At 37.4% G+C, this 22,269-nt stretch overlaps 1 protein-coding gene across 4 annotated transcripts in view; it reads right to left on the minus strand.

The window, feature by feature from the left end:
* The window catches only part of EPHA6 (EPH receptor A6), a 509,782-nt gene that overhangs the window by 128,619 nt on the left and 358,894 nt on the right, over window positions 1–22,269 (minus strand). For 3 of the 4 annotated variants that reach the window (XM_085323058.1, XM_085323055.1, XM_085323059.1), the window contains exons 7-9: window positions 13,333–13,380; window positions 12,752–12,914; window positions 2,176–2,284 (exon numbers count right to left, since the gene is read on the minus strand). In XM_085323058.1, the coding sequence (XP_085179184.1) occupies window positions 2,176–2,284; window positions 12,752–12,914; window positions 13,333–13,380 (320 nt within the window). The remainder of the gene's footprint in view (window positions 1–2,175; window positions 2,285–12,751; window positions 12,915–13,332; window positions 13,381–22,269) is intronic. The other variant, XM_085323057.1, reaches the window with a different exon arrangement.

Raw genomic sequence — 22,269 nt, forward strand, 5'->3', positions numbered from 1 at the left:
ACATTGGAATGAATTCATACCTTACGCAACTGCAATAGTCTCACTCACTATGATGTTAGAAAGACAAGCTAAAAGAATTTTGGATATCCTTAACATTAGCAAACAGGAGGAATAAAAGCAGGAAGAACTCAGGAATGTTCATTTCTATAATATTTTCCTTATTGAATTTATTGAGTGCTTTCCAGGGCAAGCATTCCTGTGATGTTTCAGGAATTCCACCTGGGATTCTACACAATTGTTTCTTCAAGAGTTTGTCTTTGCCTGTGTAGCTCCTCCTTCCCCTGAAAGGGTCTAATGTTTGTCTGTTTGTAATCACAGCTAGTCGTAGGAATATTTCCTTACATTTTAGGATTATTGAAGGACACAATATATTCCAATGTTAACTACTCCCATTAACTTCAGTGGAGTGTCAGAACAACTGGTTCTGTTACTTAGCAGAGACTACATCAATTCACACAATGACAGCTACTGTAGTGCTGGCATACTGCAACTAAAACCTGCAACCTACATTGGTAGAACTTCACTTTTTTTTCAGTGAGAGGTAATGCTGTAACGACAAAACAACAACTTAAATCTGAAAGAGTGGCACTGCCTATTGTCATCAGCCCAGTCTGCAATGATCATTATCACATTCAGCAGAGTACTGTCTCTTCCCTAAGGGTAAATATAGATTTCAAATGAGGTGAGAAATAGTGCAAAATTCCAGCCAAACTATGGATCATTTCTTCCCAAAGTTAGGTGAGAAGGAAACTCCAAGGAGAATCTTCCTCACATAGAGGCTTCCACTTGTGTGTTTTTGTGTCTGAAGGAGGGAGAGGGGAGATGTGAAGAGCATGGAAAGGGTAGACAGGGGCCAGAGCATGCCTACAAACCTGCCTACAGAGCTTACTGCAGGAGCTAGGAGCCCAGCTCCCTCTGCATGGAAGTCCCATATCTTTACAGAATATTGGTGTTTTTTAAGGCCTTCTTGACCCATGGTTGCAATGTGGTGCCACTAATGTCTCACAGAGAAGATGGGAACATATTGCCTTTGTCCTTGTAAATTCTRCTTTGTTTCCTGGTGGAAGCAGAACTCTAGAAGCCACATGGAAAACACCCTGAGGCTCAGTGAAAAAGAAAAAAGAATACCATGAAAGCATTTATGTATGTGAGAATCTGAGCTCTGGCAAGGACTGATATTCTGATCTCTACCTGCATTATTTAGTAAGTCCGTTAAGAATTGGTGAGTTCCTTCAAACTTTCGGTATGTAATTGAGCATGGCATCTGGCCCTTCAAATCAAAATACTTTCCCCTCCAATTAACATAATGTCATTATTTGATCCTGATCAACATATCAAATGAAGGAAGGTGGGCAAATTAGCATTGTTCTAAAAGGATGGAAACAATTGCAGGTATAAGAGAAATCAYTAAAAAAAAAAAATCATTGTCCAGACCAGTGAATTCCCCTACCAGTGCAACAGTATTGCTCTAATGTAGATATAATTGGGATACGTCCAATCCAATTTTAACCCCTGCAGTAAAATAGAACCTTCAGGAGGCTATTTTGCAGTCTCAAATGATATCACAGGCAGTAGAATCATCCTCGTATTTGAGAGTAAAGCTTTCCTTAGCTCAATTTCATTTTGTTATTTCTACATTTTTCTCTTCACAGATGCAGAAGGGTGTATATAAAATATACACAGTCGTATATTATTTTTTCCCTACAAATGTAATGTAGCAAAATAATTAAAAGGCCACTCAACTGGCCTTTAGCAAGCTATATTGCCAAYTTCAAGCCATCAAAAATCCTAAGGTTAAGCCCCCCAAAGCTGTGGAACTGACAGAAAGTTATGAGATTTTAATGTCTGAGCCTTGAGGGGGCAGGTGGATTTTATTTKTAAATTCTTGCTCTGTAAAAAAGAAGGCAAGAAAGTTATTTCAAAAACAGCAAAGTTATTTTCTATTTTCACATAATCATGTATCTCCCCAAACTTGAGTTCAAGAAAAATAACATGCCACAAGACTCACAACAGAACTGTGAATGCGAGCAGTGCTGAACAAAGATGACATTAGCTCCACTATTTCTAACCTGTCTTTTAGCAGTAAAAACGTGGTTTACTGAGTTAACTATTATGACTTCTCTCTTTTGGATGACTCTAATCCTGAGTAAATGAGAATGGTGTAGCATTAATTACCTCCCAGTGATTAGGAAGAACAAAGTTAGGATGACCAGGAGAGTGAATCCACCGACAGCAGCAGTGGCAATTACAAGAATCTGCCCCTGCTCCGCAGCCATATCGGAAGCTGAAACAGAAGCAAACACACACAAAAAAAAGAAGTTAAAACTCCACCTAAAGCACCTGAGATTCATGCAGGTCCAAATCATGCATGAATGAACCATCCATGGACCATGGATGAATCACTGGTCCAAAGCTGCAATTACCCTGAAACCTACAGCGGTTTCCTTGGTGCTTAACAAGCGCATGGGATGGGAATCTGCCTGTGAAGTGAACAGTCTTAATGCATGTCCACTTATGAAGGAGAGAAGATTTTTTACAAGTAAGGAACATGGAATAGGTCAAACATTGTACCACTACTGATCTGCCTACTTGTTTTTATCTAAAACAGCCTGTAGGTTCTCAGTTCATAAAAATAGACAGTAACCACAGAACTAAAACAGTTACACTGTAACATTGTACATGTTTAGGATATGTAATTCTTGACAGAGTCCACAAGCATCAATTGCCCACTATTCATTTCCAGAAAGCTTCTCCTTCTTGCAATCAGTACATGCACTGCAAACTAAGTACTCAGATGCACCTATTCTTAAGAGAATGAAAGTCCAGGCCTGTATTTGAAAGACTCTATACATCTTATGGTAACAGGCAAAAATAGAAATATGAGATTTTATCATCCTTTTAATGATAACAATATCATAACTTAATTCTAATTYGGAAATAAAAATAAAATTACACAGTAAATGTTTTGGTATGGCAAGTACTTTTTTAAACTTTAAAAAAATACATAAATCAAAGGTTTCTGCAAACAGAACATTCAGTAAGCTATAGTCTTTCACTTCACAATTGATAAAACAGAGTATAATGCACACATCGCTGCCCAAAGCCTCATAAAAAGCTGTTTCTAAAAAAAAATTGGCTTCTACATAATATTTGTGAGTGGTTTAGAAATTAGCATTATTAATTGGCTTTGTGACAACAGTAAAGCAAATAAAAACAATAGTAATTTATGTACTTTATGTCCAATTTTCAGTAAAAACAACTTTCTGCCTATATAATTTAATGGAGATACGCACAGGCAGTAAATTACAATGCATTCAGTATTTGTGGTCATAAACTCTCCACRGAGAAGTTAAATACATAAATCTTCCAATAAATAATGTATCAAAACCCATTATCAAATACTCAGTGAATAGCAAATCTCCAAAACGCTAGCTAGCAATATGGGAATGGATTCTGGACTCTGCATCATAATATATTTCATTGAATCAGATTCACTTGAGAAAATACAACTTAACAAAATATGATGCCACACAAGTAACTGTAAATAATAACAGTAATTCCAGGCTCTCTGTTCAAACTTTTGAGTACTATTTTCAAACTAGCAAGGGTATAAATGTCACAAATATTTTTAAAGATCGGAAGAGTTTTAAGCTGTAAAAGGAGGAGGAAATTTTAAATGAGTATATTTTGCCACTGTTTGAGAAGCAGGGTGGGGATGGAATGGGACACGTTGCAGCTCTCTTTTTTCTGCTAGGAAGAAGAGGCGTGCAAAAGTAATGAATTCAGCAGGAGAAAAGTGAACCAAGGGCTCAGATAAATYAGCTGTGATTTTGCTCAACAGACTTCATTATCAAGGAGACAACCCAGGGCTTTCTTCATGAGAATTAAAGTTCAGGGTACAAATGAAGGAACTGATTCCACGGTCCAAATAAACATTCTGCTAGCTATTGAGACGAAAAGGGACAGGTTTCCTGGATCATTTCTGCTGGATGGGGCTGCTACTTGCTGGTGTTCTAGCTAAAACAAATGTAACCTATCAGTTTAATAACATATGTTTTCTATCAGGAACTTTAGTCAAGTTCATGAAGGGGGACAAATTTCATATCAACGTAGTTCTTTCCACCTCTAAGCAATACGATTTTTAGCTGAGACTGTACATTCCTAAACAGCAATCATTCTGTTTCTCTTGTTTCTGTTCTACTGTGTCGGCAGAGATGCCAGAGTCCAATGTATTAGGATTTTTTTCAAGTAGCCAAATCACTACAAAGGGGCTCTCAAGTCTGTAACTTCCCAATGACCTTAATTTACTTGTCAGATAAAAATGTCAAATGACAGACAAATATAACTGGAAAATGTGGATTTGTTAAAAATTGACAGAGAGGCATGTAAAGCAAAATGATGGAAATGCTTATTCTTTCTCGACGTGATTCTTCTAGAAATCAATAAAGGCACAGTGCAGTGAGCAACATACATAAACAAGAAGACACATGTGCACACATACAGACTCCTTCTCATACACAGGCAAAATGCTACAGGAAACACTATCTAGGCAGTGAGAAGATGGTAATAAAGCAAACACAATAATTAATATTTTTACAACATTCTTGAAAAGAGAAGTATATTTAGGCATTTGCCATTCTGAGTTAAATTCAGCTCATGTCCCCAGTCTGTCTGTTATCTCTTTTTTCATTTTCCCCTTTTTCTCTTAATCAAGGTAATGTTTAAATTGTAAACAGCCAGAGCTTCAAGATGCATGATGTTTCTGTCATGCATGTTCTTGATTCTCTTTTGCTATTTCCTGCTTTTCTTTCCTTCATTTTTTTCTCTCCATCAGCTGGGCACATTGGTGTATGTCCCTCTGTTTCTCCCCAGTATTCTCAATTATGCAGTACAGAAAAACAATTATTAACAGTTGCAAATCTAAGCAAGTTTCTGCAACCTTATTTCATCCCTCTGCTAAATCATGGGATCATATAGTACCACACAAACAGGTCCTCCTGTATAGGGACAATCAGCAGTTCTGTGACCACAGGGACAAATGTGGCTGTTTCATGCRTGCGGCCATATTCTATCTGAAAGTTAAAGTTTATGGGGGAGGTGGTGGGGAACTATTGGTGGAACAGGAGTATGATACTGCTAGCAGTGCCAATGGAAGACTACCACCAACTTAGTTCCCCTTGTCCCTATCCTCTTGTCCCTGTTCTCTTCTCCAAAAAGGATTAGGATTTGCTATGATTACCTTGCTGCTGCTTGGACACAAAGGAGAATTTGTTTCCCAGATTTCTGCTTTGGAGAAGTCTCACGAGGGAGCTTATCTTATGGGGCTGACTGTTCTTTTATCTGGTAGTATGGATCATTATGTCTACCCATCAGTTCGATAAGTTCATTTTGACAAAAATATACTTTAAAAATGAATAGCACAAGACTAAGATAAGAGAGRATTTACTCCTTATCTCAGCAGATGATTAGATAGTATGCTGCAATGCTTAGATGTCATGATCCTTCAAATATAGCATAGCTGCAACTAATATGATTAGTCAAAATGGTGAATTGATTCTAAAACTACATCATGTATCATATATATGTCCAGAAGCACATTGTCAAGATAAACTGTTCACTSACATCCTCCTAATACATGAGTGCCTAATAGCATCATTCCTTCTTCCTTTCTTGCTTAACACCATGCCCAGAAATTCTTTCTGTACCTAGTTCTGCTCCTCAGTTCACATCCAGCCTGGGATACATTCTGTCCTCACCATTTGCTCTTCACTTTCAAGCTCTGTCTCAGCTCCTCTCCAGGTTTTTCACTCAAATCTGTGGAGAAGGAGGTTTTTGTCCTCTCCAGGCTGGAGGGAACTATCCCAAGGCTTCTCCACTTCTTCACTGGGCAGACTGGATGCAAAAGTTTTAACCACAGGACAGGAGGATAAAAAGAGAAAATCTTCCAGCTCCTTCTTTTTCTTTTCATTTTTTGGAACAAATTTCTGCAAAATCTGTCAAAAGTTGTGTATTTGGTATAAAAGGGCTGGAAACCATAACACCAGCTCAGTTCTGTCTCTTAGCTACATGCTTTAGTAATTTTAATTTGACATCTATCAGAAAGTGGACCTTCCAGCAGAGTGARAGATAGAAAAGTGACAGAAAGACAGCTAGACAGATAATAGTGAGTAGCTGTAAGACAGATAAATGTGGATGGTGAGGACTGCAGCTCTAATAAACAGGAGCTGACTGTCAGATGGATTTACAAGGTATTGTAAACAACAGGTCTTAAGAACAATAGGAAAGAAAAGTATGAAGTATAATTAGGTAACCTTTAAGTCTTCAGAAGTGCTGCAGTTCCTGTGCTCCAGTGAGCCAATGGGCTCCAACTGAAGGAGGGGTATGGAAAGGCAATCTCGAAAAGGACTTTTAAAAGGGAAAACTAATGGTATCACTAACATAAGAGCATAAAGCTTTGTAGTACATACTGGCTTGAAAAGCCTTTCTCTAAGTGTTTCTGCTTGACCACTGGATGAATGGAAAGCCTGTGCAGGAAGATCTGAGAAAGGATGTTGTACTTGACTAGGAAATGCAAAGAAAAAGTAAAGTCCCCAGGGCTTCTTGGCACATAAAGCAGGGAAATCAGATGGGCCAAAGTCATATCTGAAGTGCAAATGGATGAAAATAAAAAACATAATCAGAAATACTTCAAGATTACAGTAAGACTGAGGCAGACATAGGTATAGATTCAACAAGACAGTTTTCAGACAGGTGATATGTGAAGTCTCGTTTGTCTGTTTTTACCCAGAAACTTCATTTAATATTGTCAAAACATCACACACCCTAACAAAAAAATCTCTATTCTACATTGCCAATCCAATGTATTTTAAATATCCTAGGAACATCCTTCTGGCATGAATCAGAGCACCTACTTTAAACAATACTAGACCTCTGTCAGAATCAATGACTCAGAATGCCTCTCCTGAGTTTTGGAGCTCTGGAAAGAAGGGAATTGAGGCTAGATCAAACTGGAGTTGCAAATCCAAGGTACTATTATCTGAGGACGAAAAGTTAAAAGACAAACGTAGATGTGGGAAGAGGAGGAAGAATATGAGAATTCACCAGATCTGGCAATACAGGAAAAGCACCACCTGTGCCTATGTTAAAGAATTTAAAGCTATTGTTTACCAACATAACTTTGTTATTGTTTTAAATACTATTTATTTGAAGCATTCAAAAGTTCTCACTGCTTTTGGATTAAAAATTGCCTTGTGTCTATATTTATCAGTTTGGGTCACCCTCTGTGCAGCCTAAGTGCTAGTCCACACTGTGCACATGCTAGTTTGCCCCTTGGTTCYCTTCTCAAATAAGCCAACTAGTTGCCTTTAACAAGAAATTTGTGTCCAACTGACACTGTAGATCACCCCAAGATCCAGCCCCAGTGCACCACATCAGGCYACACACTGCAGTAAGCTGCCTTCAGCATGAACTGAGCAAGTTTTACACTCTCAAATGTCCTATTTCCATAGAACTTTCAACACTATGTTAAAAAAATATGACACAGCTATGACACAGCCCTTTCATGATCTCAGATATCTGAAATTGCAAAAATGACACAGTATGTCACAGGGCCACATGGGTACCCCGCCAAATAACGTGCCATGAGGACACAGCCATTCCACTACAAAACCATGGCACCCCTGAGCTTGATACCCCAGGGGGGAAAAAAACAAACAAACAAACAAACAAAAAAACCTTTTCCTGCTGCTGAGAAGACTGATGTGGTAAAACACCCTCTGTTTAGAACAACTGCCGCACAAGAGAGTTCTACATGAGAACACTCCACTGCCTAACAGTTATAAATTGTTCAATATTTTACAAAATTCCTCTGGCACAAGGGCCTTTGAGGTGATAGAGTAAAGAACATTCGTCAAGAAAAAAAGAATGCTTTGAATCATTAAATATTAAAAAAAGTACTGTGTAAGCACATAGTTTAAGAAAAGGAGGGGAGCAAAATAACGAGAGAGAGAGAAAACACTAAGAGATTAAAGCATGTTTGTCTTGGGACAAATGGGTTTTTAATTGTCAGAATACATTTTATTCTATTCTAGGAAGGGCTGGAGTTTTCTGTGGTGACTCAGATACCTGGCATTCCTGATACACAAAAGCAGGAAATAAGTAAGAGTGAAGTTATACTTCAATTTATAGCCACATATAGCTACATATGTGTSTGTGCAGGAATGTATGAAACCTTGTCAGTTTTGTCAGAGGTATTTTGCATGTAAGGTTCTGAAACATGGAGACTGAATAAAATGTCAGTAACGAACAAGCTCAAAAGCAGTAATTACTATGCTTTGCAAAGCTGTTACATGGAAATTTCCCAGCAGTAACTTAGCTTTAACAGTGGAAGGCCCCCCCCCCCCCGACCTCATCTGTTCATCCATTCCTTCTTCTTTTAAAAGAGAATTTTCCTGACTCTTTTAGATAACAGCATTTCCTCTCATGAACTACAAACTTTACTTTTTTGGATGTTTCATTTATTGGTCKCTACAGCAGGGAGAAGAGTTCTCCAACAAAACACTCCCCAAGCAATGGTCATCTCAGTCTAGTGTCTGGAAAGCAAGGGTGCTTCCTGGGAAGCAGCTCAGCATTGCATGATTAATTAACTTTTATTTTTTTTTAATTACTCCTACAGGGTTGGTCTTGTTTCTGCTTCATGCACCAGCATTAATAATCATTCCAAAATTTCGTGATCCAAGTAATGATGGATCTAATTTTATCATATATGACTGTAGCAGCACAGATCGCATTTCAACTCGTATACTGCTGCAAGTGTGATGGTACTCTGCTATCAAAGGCAATCTGGTTTTAGAATTACTTATACATGTCTTACAAATTAAGAATCAACATTTGTACCATCACACTTTTTAGAACTTGTCTAGGTTCTTTAGAATCCTTAAAGAAAAACACTAATTATGGATTGCTCATTGTACCACTATCTGTCAACAAATTGTGCCAATATTTAAGCAGGTAAATGGAGTAACTTTGGTTGTTTACTTGCAGCTGGTCTCACAATTCTTTTCTAGATGCTAATACATAATGTGTACACAGTTGAAGTATGTTAGTAACTAATGTCAATTGATAACGATTTTTATCAAATACGCTACTTTTAAAATATTTTTTGTTTATTTTCATGAGATTATTGGTTGACAAAGTTGCTGTTAATAACACAGATTTTTTATGACTCTGTCCTTACCAGCATTCTGATGAAAATATTATATGAAGACAGTAAAGCTCATACTAAATTGATTAAAATTTGGCTACAAAAAGTAGTCAGAGCACAAAAAGACCACAAAAAAAGTAACTGTAAATGTGGAATTTTCATCAAGTAACTCATTTCTAATGGAAGGAGGGGGCTGTAATAGTCTATCTTGGCCTAACATTATTTGGTATCTTCCAGAATAATGGAGAAGAATATATATTAAAAAATTAGAACTTTTTCAGCTAAACTACAAATTGCTGAAGTATTAAATGATGAAGACAGATTACTACACAGCTTGACTTGGAGTGGTTTGTAAGACAAGTGAACAACAGCAAGGAAAATTTATCATTTACATGCTGATATGTATATGTTACATAACTAGGCAGTCTAACAGAAGCTTCAAATCCTACATCTAAATGTAGGTCAGCCTCTTGAAATGCAACATTAATGACAAAAATGTTGCTGTGTGCTAGTTATTCAGCTGGGTAAGACAACGCTCCATTTGACACAGGAAGTGCTAATCTTAGATCTATAAATAAAATAAATTTAGCACAAAAATGGGACAAAATATATGCTAAAAATAAATTCAGAGTAAAAGTAAGGTGCAAACTTTTAATAACGATCACTAGAATGATAAATCTATAAATACAGTGAGCTCCCCATCACTGGAAGACTATAAATCAAAAAGTCTATGTGTATAAGAGTTGTTACATTTCAATCTATTGTTATAAACTGGCTGGAAAAGTTACAGGATTACAGAAGTTTGGCCTGTAACACACAAGAGGTTCAAGTGAATGATCATAATCATCTAATATGACTTTAAAATTTAGAACAGGCCTATTTTAAAAATACTGCTTTGAGGAAGTAAGATATTTGGACAGTAACAGACTACCATTTGATTGGTCACTGAGGGCTGCTTCCATTTGAAAAAAGTATTATTTACCACCAGGTACTCACTTTGCCCTTTTTTCCCTTCAAAATCTAAAGCAGCACCGTAGCAATATTTGAATAAGACCACAGTTGTAATAGTTCTTTGAACTACTGTTTTAATTAAACTGAAGTCTTTATCTAGCTCCAGATACCATTTTAAACTGAAATGTAGAATTTCTTTCTAACTCCATCTCACTTGACCTCAAGGACTTCTCTGCGTACATTTTCTTTCAATCACACAATGATTTATTTTTATAATAAATCAAATACTTCTAGTCAGGCACAAGCCTACGCAATGAAATTTGATAAATAACAACTATATAATATGTATTCATGTTTCACTACCAAGATTCACACTAAATTCTTAGAAGTACTTGATAGTCAATAAATGTTTAAGAGTGTTAAGATTTGAAATATATTCTCTTCAACAGAGCTCTGTTTCTGTAGGAACCTTGTGTTCCCGTGCAGTAAGCAGACATCTATTTAGAAACCCATGGGCTACAAATTATTACTATACAGAGAATTTTCAGAAAACATATCACAGAATGTGATATCTTTCTTCTTATATCAGAAAATTCAGTGCTTATCCAAAATAGGATACAAATTTGAATGAATAAATTATATGTAAATTAATCTGTCATTTCCTTTTCAGCACTGAATAACATAACAACTCATATTAATTTTGCTGTGGTAATAAGGCTTACAAGTAAATGCTGAGAGAAACTCACAGTAGCATCATAAAAAACCACATTAACCTATTACCTGTTTTTTATCTTACAACGGAAGGCTAAACCATGTACCATTGCTAGTCATCCTCAATATCCAGTGAGTTCAGAGAACAACTCAGGTTTCTACACTACTTTTTATGTGTTTCACAATACTATTCTTAGTTCTTTTTGTCCTCTGCCTTGCGGCTGTAGAGCTAAAGAAGCTAGTCCAATATATAAAGTCAGCATTGTAACAGTGGTGTTCCTTGGCACTATGACACTATTTACATCTACAGGGATTTGAACTGCTTCAGATCTCAGATATTTGGAATGAGATCTTATGGAAGGATGAAATAATAACACATCAACATTCACAATGACACCTGTGTCTAAATTATTTCAGTTCAAGCCTAAACTACTTTGCTTAAAGGACTACAAACACATTTTTCAAAAGTGTGTAAGGTTCCAGAGTCACTGGTTTTAGTAGCAGTGGTCAGCTTAAAAAATTGTCATCTCTTTTATCTCTAGCTCTTTCAATTACTTGTTCCCATCCATGTAAAAAATTATTTTAAAATTAGATTAATGTCCTGCGCCAGCTCATTGTGCAGCCCAAGAGATAGTTGTATCAGTGTAACTGAGAAGGAGATGCTGAGTGGGGAAGGAGTGGATGGGATCCCACTCCCAAGAAATGTTGCTTTAGCAATGAAAGAAATGTCACAGGAACAACAGTCTTCATGATTTAAATGGGTAAGTCACATTTTCACAGGTCTGACTGAGATTCATAGAGGTTTCAATTCCATTTACTTTTGATATGAGTTATACCCCTGTGTGCCTGAAGGCCAGATTCCATCCAGCATTGCATCAAAAGACATGGATAGGGTCTACTAGAATTCTTGAAAAGACCCAGGTGCTTAAGTTCTATTCAAACCAACTGGCTTAAGGGCCTAGAAAATTTAAAAAATCCAATTAGGCATTAAGTACTTGGAAATCTCTCCCTAAAACATTTTTGACATAGAAGCTAAGAATAAATTAAAATGGAACACAGACCCATGGGTGCCCTTGAAAACACTTACAGAGAGTTTTGAGTCTGTACTTTAGCTTAAGCAACTTGAATTCTAAACCACTAATGAAAAACATGGTATACATAATTGGTTAATTAAAGTAATTTCATTAGTGAGTGTTTTAATGTTTTGTCTACTACTCTAATTTTATCTCAAATGCTTGCAAATACCTTGCTTGCAGTTTCTCTGAATGTGCAGGGCAATATCTGATTTCATTATAAAGTTATTCAGAGAATGAGTCAAGCTTTTTTCTATGTTCCTGAGGAATATTTATTTTTTTCTGCTTCTTACTGACATGTTTACTACGCTTATTGGTTGAGTAGAAACACATGTAAAAGTTTACATGATTTTATCTGTAGATTCTGGGAGCGCTACAGACTATAGGGAAAAGACCATCACAGTGTTCTAGGAGTTCGCGCAAAGCTGCTGGGCTTATGAAACATACAAGTTTACTTGGGATATTACCAGATGTTAAAAAGTTGGCTTTTGAGTGAAGAAATGATACGGGGGAAGACTTGCAGTAGAAAACACTTCTTCAGCTGCAATCACAGCTGAATAAATCCCATTTGTTCCTCAGACCCCCCTCCCCCCAAAAAAACCCAAGAAAAACAACAAAAAAACAAAAGAACAAAAAGAACAAAAGAGAGAAAAAGACAAACTAGAAGTGCAGGGCTGAGTCTTATACAGCAGTGGCCATTCTGTGATAAGTGTATGGTAGGGATTTAGCCATTCAAAGTCTCAATGCCTGACTGCTTTAGAATTAAATGATACTTTTATTGCACTTGATTTTTTTCCCCTTCAGTAAAACTTACTTTCATCTCCAGTTTCAAATTCAAACTTCTGGCTATAGCCGCTGTATCCTGCTGCCGTCCTGACTCTGATATGAAATATATACTTGGTGGCTGGCTTGAGACCTGTGATGATAACGCTTGGCGCCTTGGACCTTGTGGAGGAATAGCTGAGCTGCTCATGCTCCTGAGGGACAAAAGAGGGGAGAAATGGTATCAAGCTGAGTTGCACAAACTTTGCCAAAATGATACAGAACTAAAGCTCTACATTCTTCTCATGAATGTAAAACGTGTTTATAAAAGGTGGTGCAAGTATGGATTTCAGTACTTTGACTGTGCTATAATCACAATGTGTTATACGGCCTTGACTTAGATTCCAATTTTTTGTCCTTAGTCTTGCTTATGAACACATCACATCTTTGTGACTTGGGTTAGTAATTATATTGTAGTTAAAACAATATGGATTAGTACAAGACTACATTCACAGTAAATGGCAGCTACAATGGCAGCTAATTATTTTTGCACAATGGACAAGTTAGGAGTTCAGTAAACACTAGTAAACTGTAAAGTAAAGATGTGGGAGTATTCAAATACCCGCTACTCACTTCTACCCGCAGGTAGTGCCAAAATGCCGGCGCTATCCGTGGGTAGACCTGTGGGTAAAAGAAAATAAAAATTAACTTTTTCTTTAAAGTTTGTAAACGTCTAGCATGGTTATACTGTTCCACTGCTCTTGAATTTGATTTCTTTCCAGGTAGCTGTGATGTAGTTGTACATGAAATTCCCTTACACACACTAAAAGGAGAAATACTCTCTGTAACATTCCCTTGTTAATCTCCCAGCAGTTGATCTCAGGTGTCTGTTGACGACTCCCTACTTCTGCAGAAGTCACTGGGAATTATGGTGTGCAGAGCCACTGAAGACCAGCTGCTGAAGGCCAGAGATCAGCCACATCGCTTGCTGCTCAAATAAAACGTGCAGCTTTGCTAGACAGGTTGTTGATGACACTTGTAYGCTTGTACATGAGCGAGTGAATTAAAAAAACTGAGTGTTTATTACCTTTCACTAGTAATTATCACTTGATAAATCAGGAATCTGCAATATGTTGCCTTAAGGTTACATTTATCATGTCATAGGGGGCTTTGTCCCCAGACTTGCACTTGAACAGAGCTGTCCTTGCCATACGCTCAATAATCCAATTGTGGGATTATTAAGCCATTTTTTGTTATAGGGCACCATATTCATTTATTATACTATGCAGCAATATTAGGGTACATGCAAATTATTCAAATAATGTTTCCAGCCTGTTAATAAGGAAACAATCTGGTTCACATAATAAATATAGCCAGGAGAAAAATAGGTCTTAGTTAGATTCTACTAGACTCTTAACCTCTTCTGAATAACATACATGTATTTTTTTACATAAAACAAACATTAAACACACTCCGTCAAACTCAGTCATGGTATAACAGAATCACATTAGCATATGGCACAAAGTATATCAGTATTTCCCTCATAGGCATACAAGTAGATGGCCAAGAAAATCAAATTTTATAAAAAATACACAAAAAACCCTAACAATTCTGTTAAGTGACAGAAGAACAGGAAGGTAGGAAACAATCACCAGTATTCAAAATAACTGCATTTACTGCTTAATTCAAACAATGGAGATAATATGAGAACCTGTAGTAAGGCTGATGTGTTCTACAGTTTATAACCAAATTTTGAAATAGCAAAGAGTATATTTAAATTGAAATATTAAGACATAAAGTGCATGTAGTCTTACAGATGTGGAGTACAATCAATATACAACCTATCAACTTTTATAAATATCAAAAAAACTCTCCCAGACACTTGAAATATTATAACTTTGCTTTGAATAGTTTGGTGGTTCTTAAACTTTCATTTTTCTGAGAAATTTCAGAAAATGTCTATTTTCTTCTGACATAAGGCCAAGCTGTTAAGGTGATAGATTTTTTTGTTTGTTTGTTTGAGATTAAGCTTGCTTTAGCTTGAAAAATAGCACGTATTTGAGCAAAAAATGTATAATAGATTTATTTTCTGATTTGTAAGGAAATAGAGAACACACACGGAATGTCTAAATTTGGAAGAGACCTTTAGAGATCATCTAGTCCAACTCCAACACATACAGAGGAGTTTCTATACATCTTTATAAACATTTCACAAACATCCAGTGTGTCATGAATAGTTAATTTCTATTCCACAGTTTTATTTCACATGCAGCTTCCAGGGACCTTCATCTCTATGGAGATCATACACCTTAACATATTACTTCGACAGGTTCTGCAATCATGGAGAACACAATAAGACCTGAAATTATTTAGTAATGAGGCTGCTGATCAAACTGTGTAAACTTCAGCCCAAAGGGACTGAGTTTTTCAACAAAAGCTAGCAACCAGCTCAAAATCAATCAAGAATCAGGAAAAATGGTGCCTGCTTTTGCACTGTCCTAAGACCTCCATTGAATTGCACGACTGAAATCGTAGGTACAGCCCTAGGTTTGTGATTCTCCCTGCTAAGTGCAGGACCAGTCCAAGCCTCTGTTTTCGTACTTTAATCCAGGTAAGGAAATGACATCTGAGGAAGAAAAGTTTCTGGATATATTAATTAATGGCTAGGTAAACAGCAGATGCTTGTTTTATATCGATGTTAGTATGTTTCAGTCCAAAGGTTTTGCAACTAGCTACACGCAGGTTTGGGTTTTCAAACATGGGAGCAGGACAGCTCCTTTTTTTCATGGCCCAGACACCAGTAAGTAGAGGCTTTACTGAAACACCAGAAATTTTTGTTTAGGCTCATCAGCCTGTAACATAAGGAGGATACCAGCACCTAAGGGATTTCACTGTATGGTGTAATAGCTGAAAGCCTTTCCTCAGACAACCTCGTAGCTCGAGATGAAGTACTTTTTATAATTTACTGGTTTATTCTGACCTGCTGGAAGAGATTGTAGAAATAAGCTTTCAGAATAATTTGATGGAACTGGAAAAAGAAAGGGGAGTTCCTTCTGAGGAAGATGGAAATGGAAATTTTGTCAAAAGTATTGTAGACTCCCCAGGATCCAATACAAAGATTTACTGTAGAAGACTGTGAGCATAACACCAGGAGAAGGGAGAGATGCTGGAAGGCCAGTAGCAGCCAAGAACTGAGAATGACTTCTGAATAGCTGTATTTGCTGTACTGTAAAGCAGTTTTGATAATGCAACAGTGGTACTGGTGATATAACAGATAAATATTAATACCAAGTATTTATCAAAACCATTATTATATCTACAGCTATATTTATCCACATATATACATACAGATCTTCTAATGATTTGTTACTTTTGTAGTGTGACGTAATGCAACGACCCTAGAATGAGGATTCAAGCATGACCAGATTGTGCTAATAAAACATTAGTTATGTTGCCTGACATCCCAGTTTGAAGGCTGTTAAAGAAAAACAGGAGATGTTATACGGGGCCCACAAAAATATAAGCAAAGATAATGAGGCCTTGAAAACGTAGGCACAAAAAGGCAATAGAGTTTCCAGCACTACAAGCATAGTGGCTACTGGCCACTAAGGAACACAACATTGGGAGCTAGATAAAACTAAACAAAAAATATTTAGGAATAACAGAAAGCAAAGAACAAGCATCTGACTTATGTAAAATATGCAAAATACACTAAAATGTGGATAGAACTACAAATTTTTGGACAAATGAGGAAAGAACTAGTGGGCCATGTTTGTTAACATATATAAAAAAAAAAACCCATGGAGATGCAAGAAGGAAGAAACCGCACAATCAGCATCCTCCCACTGAAGAACTGAGAGCACCAGCAACTCACTGCAGCCTCTCTCCCTTTCTCTGCAGGAAAACTAGCACCATCAGTGTTGGGGAAGAAGCAGGTACTGGAAGGGTGAGAGTAACACCAGGAGAAGGGAGAGATGCTAGAAAGTTTGTAAATATCAGCTTCAATGTTATTGAGAATGAGCTGAATATTTTGAATAGCTGAATATTTTGGACAAGTATTATCGTAACCACACTAATAACAAATGATTGATTTGATTAGATGGCATGAGGCTTTTGGTCTGGTTCCTTGCCCTTGAGACTTGGCTGTAATTTGGATGTAGCAGTTGGAGGTCATTTCCTTTCCCTAGACCACTTTCCTACTTGAGGCAAAGTATTGTGGGTTTTAACTGAACAATGTGTTTATACAGCACCACTGAAGCCAAAAGACCCTGCAAACTTTATACAGAAATTGCTTTGGCTGCCACTGAAATATACTTGAAATGTATTCCCAGAGTTGCTCTCAGTCATCTGCCTTGTAGAATTTCTGTTCTGGATTATCCTACAAATTCAACCTTTCAAATTCTAAAGATCATTTTATACTATATATATTTATCACAAGCTAAATGTTCCTTGTATAGTACACAGCACTTGGGGTCTAGAGGGTCCCTAGGCAGGGTTGCCAAGCAGGCCCTGATCAAGTATAGCTTTTATTTTTAGTCTGGTCAAAGATAATGCAGGTAACAAGAACTGTGATGGTAACATTTAATCAACAAACTCAGTTGTATCCCTAAGAAACGTGAGGCTTTTTTTCATTCCAGGATGATTGGAGAAATGGCTTTCCACGGATCAATAAAGACAGCAATATATGTCAGTAGGCTTACGCTGTTTTCTCAGAGTGTCGTGGCAGACCATCAGGTAAGGGACTCTGAGGGAGCAGACTATAAGAATAATTCTGGTGTAGTTTTAACAAATAAAACCTACAACTTCCTTCACAGCTAAGAGGTATGGGATTTGAGAAAACATGATAGCACAGAAATTTATAAAAATAATTTCCCATGGTACTGTTTAATTCTTTATCCTTCTTTATCTTATGCGCCAGAGATTTAAATACCAATATTTTCCAAAATTTACCTCCACTTACAGTGATACATTTTGGTAGTACAAAGTGCCAGGTATTGCCAACAACATATTTGCTCCTTCAGCAACTGAAGGAACAATTTTTATTTTTCTTTCTTGCTAATGATGGCTCATATCAAAGGAAAAAATCAATCCATTCCATGTTTGATTATTTTCAGATCATCAGTTACATTATATGAGGAATATTTGAAAATGTGAAAAATCTATTGAAATAAAACATTTTCACTATTGTCAGTGAATCATCATTTGTGGCTGGTAACACTTAAATTAATTCTGGAAGACTTTACTTGGCAAATTAATAGAAAATGAATAATTGGCTTCTGGTTTTTGCGGTTTATATAGTAGTACAGAAAGGTTATTACAAATCTGTTAAACCTTCAAAACTGTAACTAAAAATTGAGGTAATTTTTTTAATGAAGTAGAAAAGTTTCTGCATTACAGAAAACTTTGTCAACCCTGAATACACAGAAATGCTGAATAAACATTAGCAGACAGCTTCGTTCAGATCCTGCAGATTAAAATGATCATGTTTTTCAGGTATTTGAACCTAACGTTTAACTACTAAGTCTGGATTGTCCAGTTGCAATTTTTAGGATGATGAGGATGGAAAAACATTTCAGTAACTGATCAATGTGTTTATTTTTTTCAGAATGTAACAAGAAAATATCATGTTTTTAGACAACCACAATATGGTCTTATAGAAGCTGATGTTTGTAGCTTATATTTCATTGTATTCTGTCATTCTATGCATTGTGTCATAAGAAAAAAAAGATGATGAATTATTTGTCTAGAAATACAACTTTTTTCAAAAAACACAGTGGCAAAGTAGAAGACATGGGAAGGATTTCAGCCAGTGATATGCATTTGCTTTCAAATACCTTTTTTCACACAGTAACTCCGACAAACAATCTTTGTAATCTGAATCAACCCTTTTCTTTGAAAATCATGCTAACTTTCCAGGAAACTGTAAGCATTACTGAAAGTTGAAACTTGACTCTGTCTAGATTACTTTTATCACAATATTCAGCAGAGAGACAAGTTCAGGTACAAGTTTCAGGAGAGCAACGATCAAACCCTTTACTATCATATCCTTGCCCTGTCTTTTCTCTGTCTTCTTTCTTTCAATTTGGTGAATTTATTCCTTCCTCTCTTTCTGATTTACAGGAACAGGAAAAAAAAAAGAACCAAAAATTGATTTTCCTTCAATGAAGCTAAATGCCGAGTATCAAATTAAAGCTAAGCTGTCGCGAGGGCGGCGAAGGCGGCACCTGCCGGCCCAGCGGCCATTTCAGCCCCGACCCTTTCGGGTGCTGGCRGGCGCTTCGCTCACCCGTAATGGCYGCCGAGTTGCTCCCTCCGTCTCCCCGCCTGTTCCTGGGGGATCAGCAGGGGGAAATATTGCTCTTGCCTTGCGCCAGCCTCCGACTCCATYCATCACGAGGTCTGCAAGCCCAGGCCTACGCTCATAAAAGTAATACTGCTGCCATGCAGGCAGGAGGGCTGGATCTATGATAGCAAAGGAAGTGGGGGGAGGAGGAGGGACACGACGACTCCTGCCACCTAGGTGCATCTGGGACACAGGCTCCAGCAGCAGGCGTCAGAGGAGAGCAGTACTCAAACACGAGGCCAAAAAAAATGTTCGCAACTTAGCAGCGTTTCGTGTGAAGGTTTCACAGGAAGAAGGGAGCCAGTTCTGCCTGGGTTCACACAGAAGACAAATCTCCAAAGCGTAACGGCAGTTGACGTCTGAATCTCTACCACCAGGTAATTTCAAAGTCACTGTGAGGATTTCGGCTTCCAAAGACTACCATATTCCTCTGAAATACCATCCGATGCCACAGTGGAGGCCAAGACAAATTTTCCCTGCTTTGTAATAAAGTTCAGTGCCAGACCTGAAATACTTTCCATGGTATTTGTGTAGATAGACCTAACACAGGTGCAGAAATAAGGTTATTTTGGAATATTTCGTTTTTATACAGCAGTGATATTAATTCCTGAAAAACAACTCAATTACGCCGTGGGACTGTTAGCATTAAATAATGCTTCATGATGAGGTATGGAAAAAGTACTAAGTTCAGTACTGAGAGAAGTGCACAGAGCTTTGTGGTACTCAATCGGCTAGCAGTCACCTAYGGCAATGACAAATTTGGCTGTGCCTGAGACTGAAAGGGGGCTCTGGCCTTCTTCCAAAATTTACAGAAGGACAGGCACCACAAGCCCATATATATTTGAAATTGGCTGAATGACCTTACAGTTTAAGGCTCTGCTGATACTGCATTGGAAATTATCCAATTTTCAGTGCAGGAGAAAAGTGGATGAATTTATTGACCACTAGATGTTCTGGCCAAGAAGGCACTACTTAGTATTTTGCATCGGTTGCATACTGCTAGAGTCCAAATGAATATTCTACAATGCCTATAAAAATGTACCCAAGACAATAATTGCGATATTGCTGCCTTTTGTGTGTGTGTGTTGTGGGGGAAAATACAACTCTCCCCTCCAAATGTAATTATCAACAAGAAACTTGGTTTCCAAAAGAATATTTTCTTTGGAAAAGGTGATAAACCTCCACGACCATTAACAGGACAAGCTTCAGGGTTTTTTCTTCTTAAAGGAAATATTAGGAAGTGGACAAGGAGAGGTCTAGTAAAATTTACATTCACGTCATGTTCATTTTCTTCTATTTCAGCTTGTCTCACTGAAATAACAGAATATTATTGACTATATTTTCAGATCCTTTTGGAAAGTTTCAGGTCACATTAGCCTTTGGAAACACAATTATGTATATGAAATACCAGGTAATCTTTTCCTATAGGTTGTGACAGGCACACAGCTGGAGATACAGAGAGAAAAGTCCTCAAGGATCAAAGATGATTTTGCCAAGACTCTCTCATTGTAGTCACAAGATCTGCCATGTGCCTGGAAAGCTAGGGTTTTTCCCATAGAGACACAGTTTGAGGTGGATRGTGGTGGCCTGGAAGCTTTGGCTTTCAATGTTGGCTACTCACTCTGCCATGCTTGTTCCCAAAGAGGCTAAAGAGAGTCTCAGAAGAAAACAACACAATTCCAGTGCGCAGAGAAGTATGGGATGATTTGTTTCATTCTTTACACTACTTAATCTTGTATGGATCTTGTATGGTTCATAAACTAATCTAAACTACAGGACAGGGTTGTATTTCCTGGATGCACTCTTGCACTGAGGTGCATGCTTTGCCCCATCCTCATTTTACACTGGGGCAAGATTTAGACATATATCAGCCCTGCTGTCCTGCACCCTCTTCCCACAGTTTTATGGGCTAAAATAGAGCCACAGTATGCTTTGTGATAGGTCATGGGAAATGTCAARGACTACATTTATTGAAAACTACAGAGGACTTCTAAAGAATTTGTGAAAGAAAAGAAAAGTTTCACTGATATGGATATATTTTCCCTTTGCACATAAGCAGTAATCAAATTGGTGACCAGTATATAAGGCTCTGGGCTGATATAAAAGAAGTACGAGAAATGTTTTGATCCTTCACATTATCATTAAAGCAGCATTGTGATCTTTACAAAGCATAGGACTTGAAGTATATCTGAGAACCCATAATCTGAAGCTTTAATGTTAAAAGAGTGAATCTAATATAATGTACTCAAATAACTGCTCATTGTATGAGGAAATAAGAACTCTTGCATGTTCATTGGGCCTGTTTAGCCTGGAGAAGAGAAGACTGAGAGGGCCCTGATCTTATCAATGTCTACAAATAGCTTAAGGGAGAGTGTCAGGAAGATGGGGCAGACTCTTTTCAGTGATGCTAAGCAACAGGACAAGAGGCAACAGGCATAAATTGAAACCCAGAAAGTTCTGCCTGAATATGAGGAAAAACTCTTTACTGTGAGAGTGACAGAGCACTGACACAAGCTGCCCCGAGAGGTTGTGGAGTCTCCTTCTCTGGAGAGATTCAAAGCCCATCTGGACGCGATGCTGTCTAACATGCTCTAGGTGACCCTGCTTGAGCATGGGTGTTGGACTAGATGATGCCCAGAGGTCCCTTCCAACCTCAACATTCTGTGAATTCTACTGTAAATTTTTCTTTGTGAAAATCCATGTCTAAAACATAAATATTATGCGAATGACAAGCAATGTCAACATTATTACTCAATCAGATATAGAACCTAAGACTATCTGCCCAATTTAAACATAGAATTATACTATAAACTTTGAAAATACTATCTCTATTTCTAAGGAAATTGTAGTTTTATTATTGTTTGTGCTACTCTTGTCAATTGATTCAATTCTGATTTTGAAAAACAGAGAGGGTCCATAGTCTCCCATGAAAACAGTACCTTTCAGAATCAGACTTGTTCTTGTAGCCAACACTRCATATCCTATTTCTGTACTTGGTTTTATGATCAAAATATTCTCTCATATCTAAAGGAATATTATTCTTCATTGGAAGCTCTTTTGCAACCTCTGTCTCCTTTCCTAGGCTTTGTAAATGAAAGCCGCCAATCTGACTGAACAGAAGTTACAATAGTRCTAATTATCTGAGACTAGACAAACTGATTTAATGGGGTGGCAGGATCAGAGTATAAAAAATAATGAAGAGCTTTCTGCATCTGTTCCACCATTTC

The sequence above is a fragment of the Rhea americana genome, unplaced genomic scaffold (genome assembly GCF_003343005.1).
Source record: "Rhea americana isolate MKP2758 unplaced genomic scaffold, rheAme1 scaffold_81, whole genome shotgun sequence".
NCBI classification, from domain to species: domain Eukaryota; kingdom Metazoa; phylum Chordata; class Aves; order Rheiformes; family Rheidae; genus Rhea; species Rhea americana.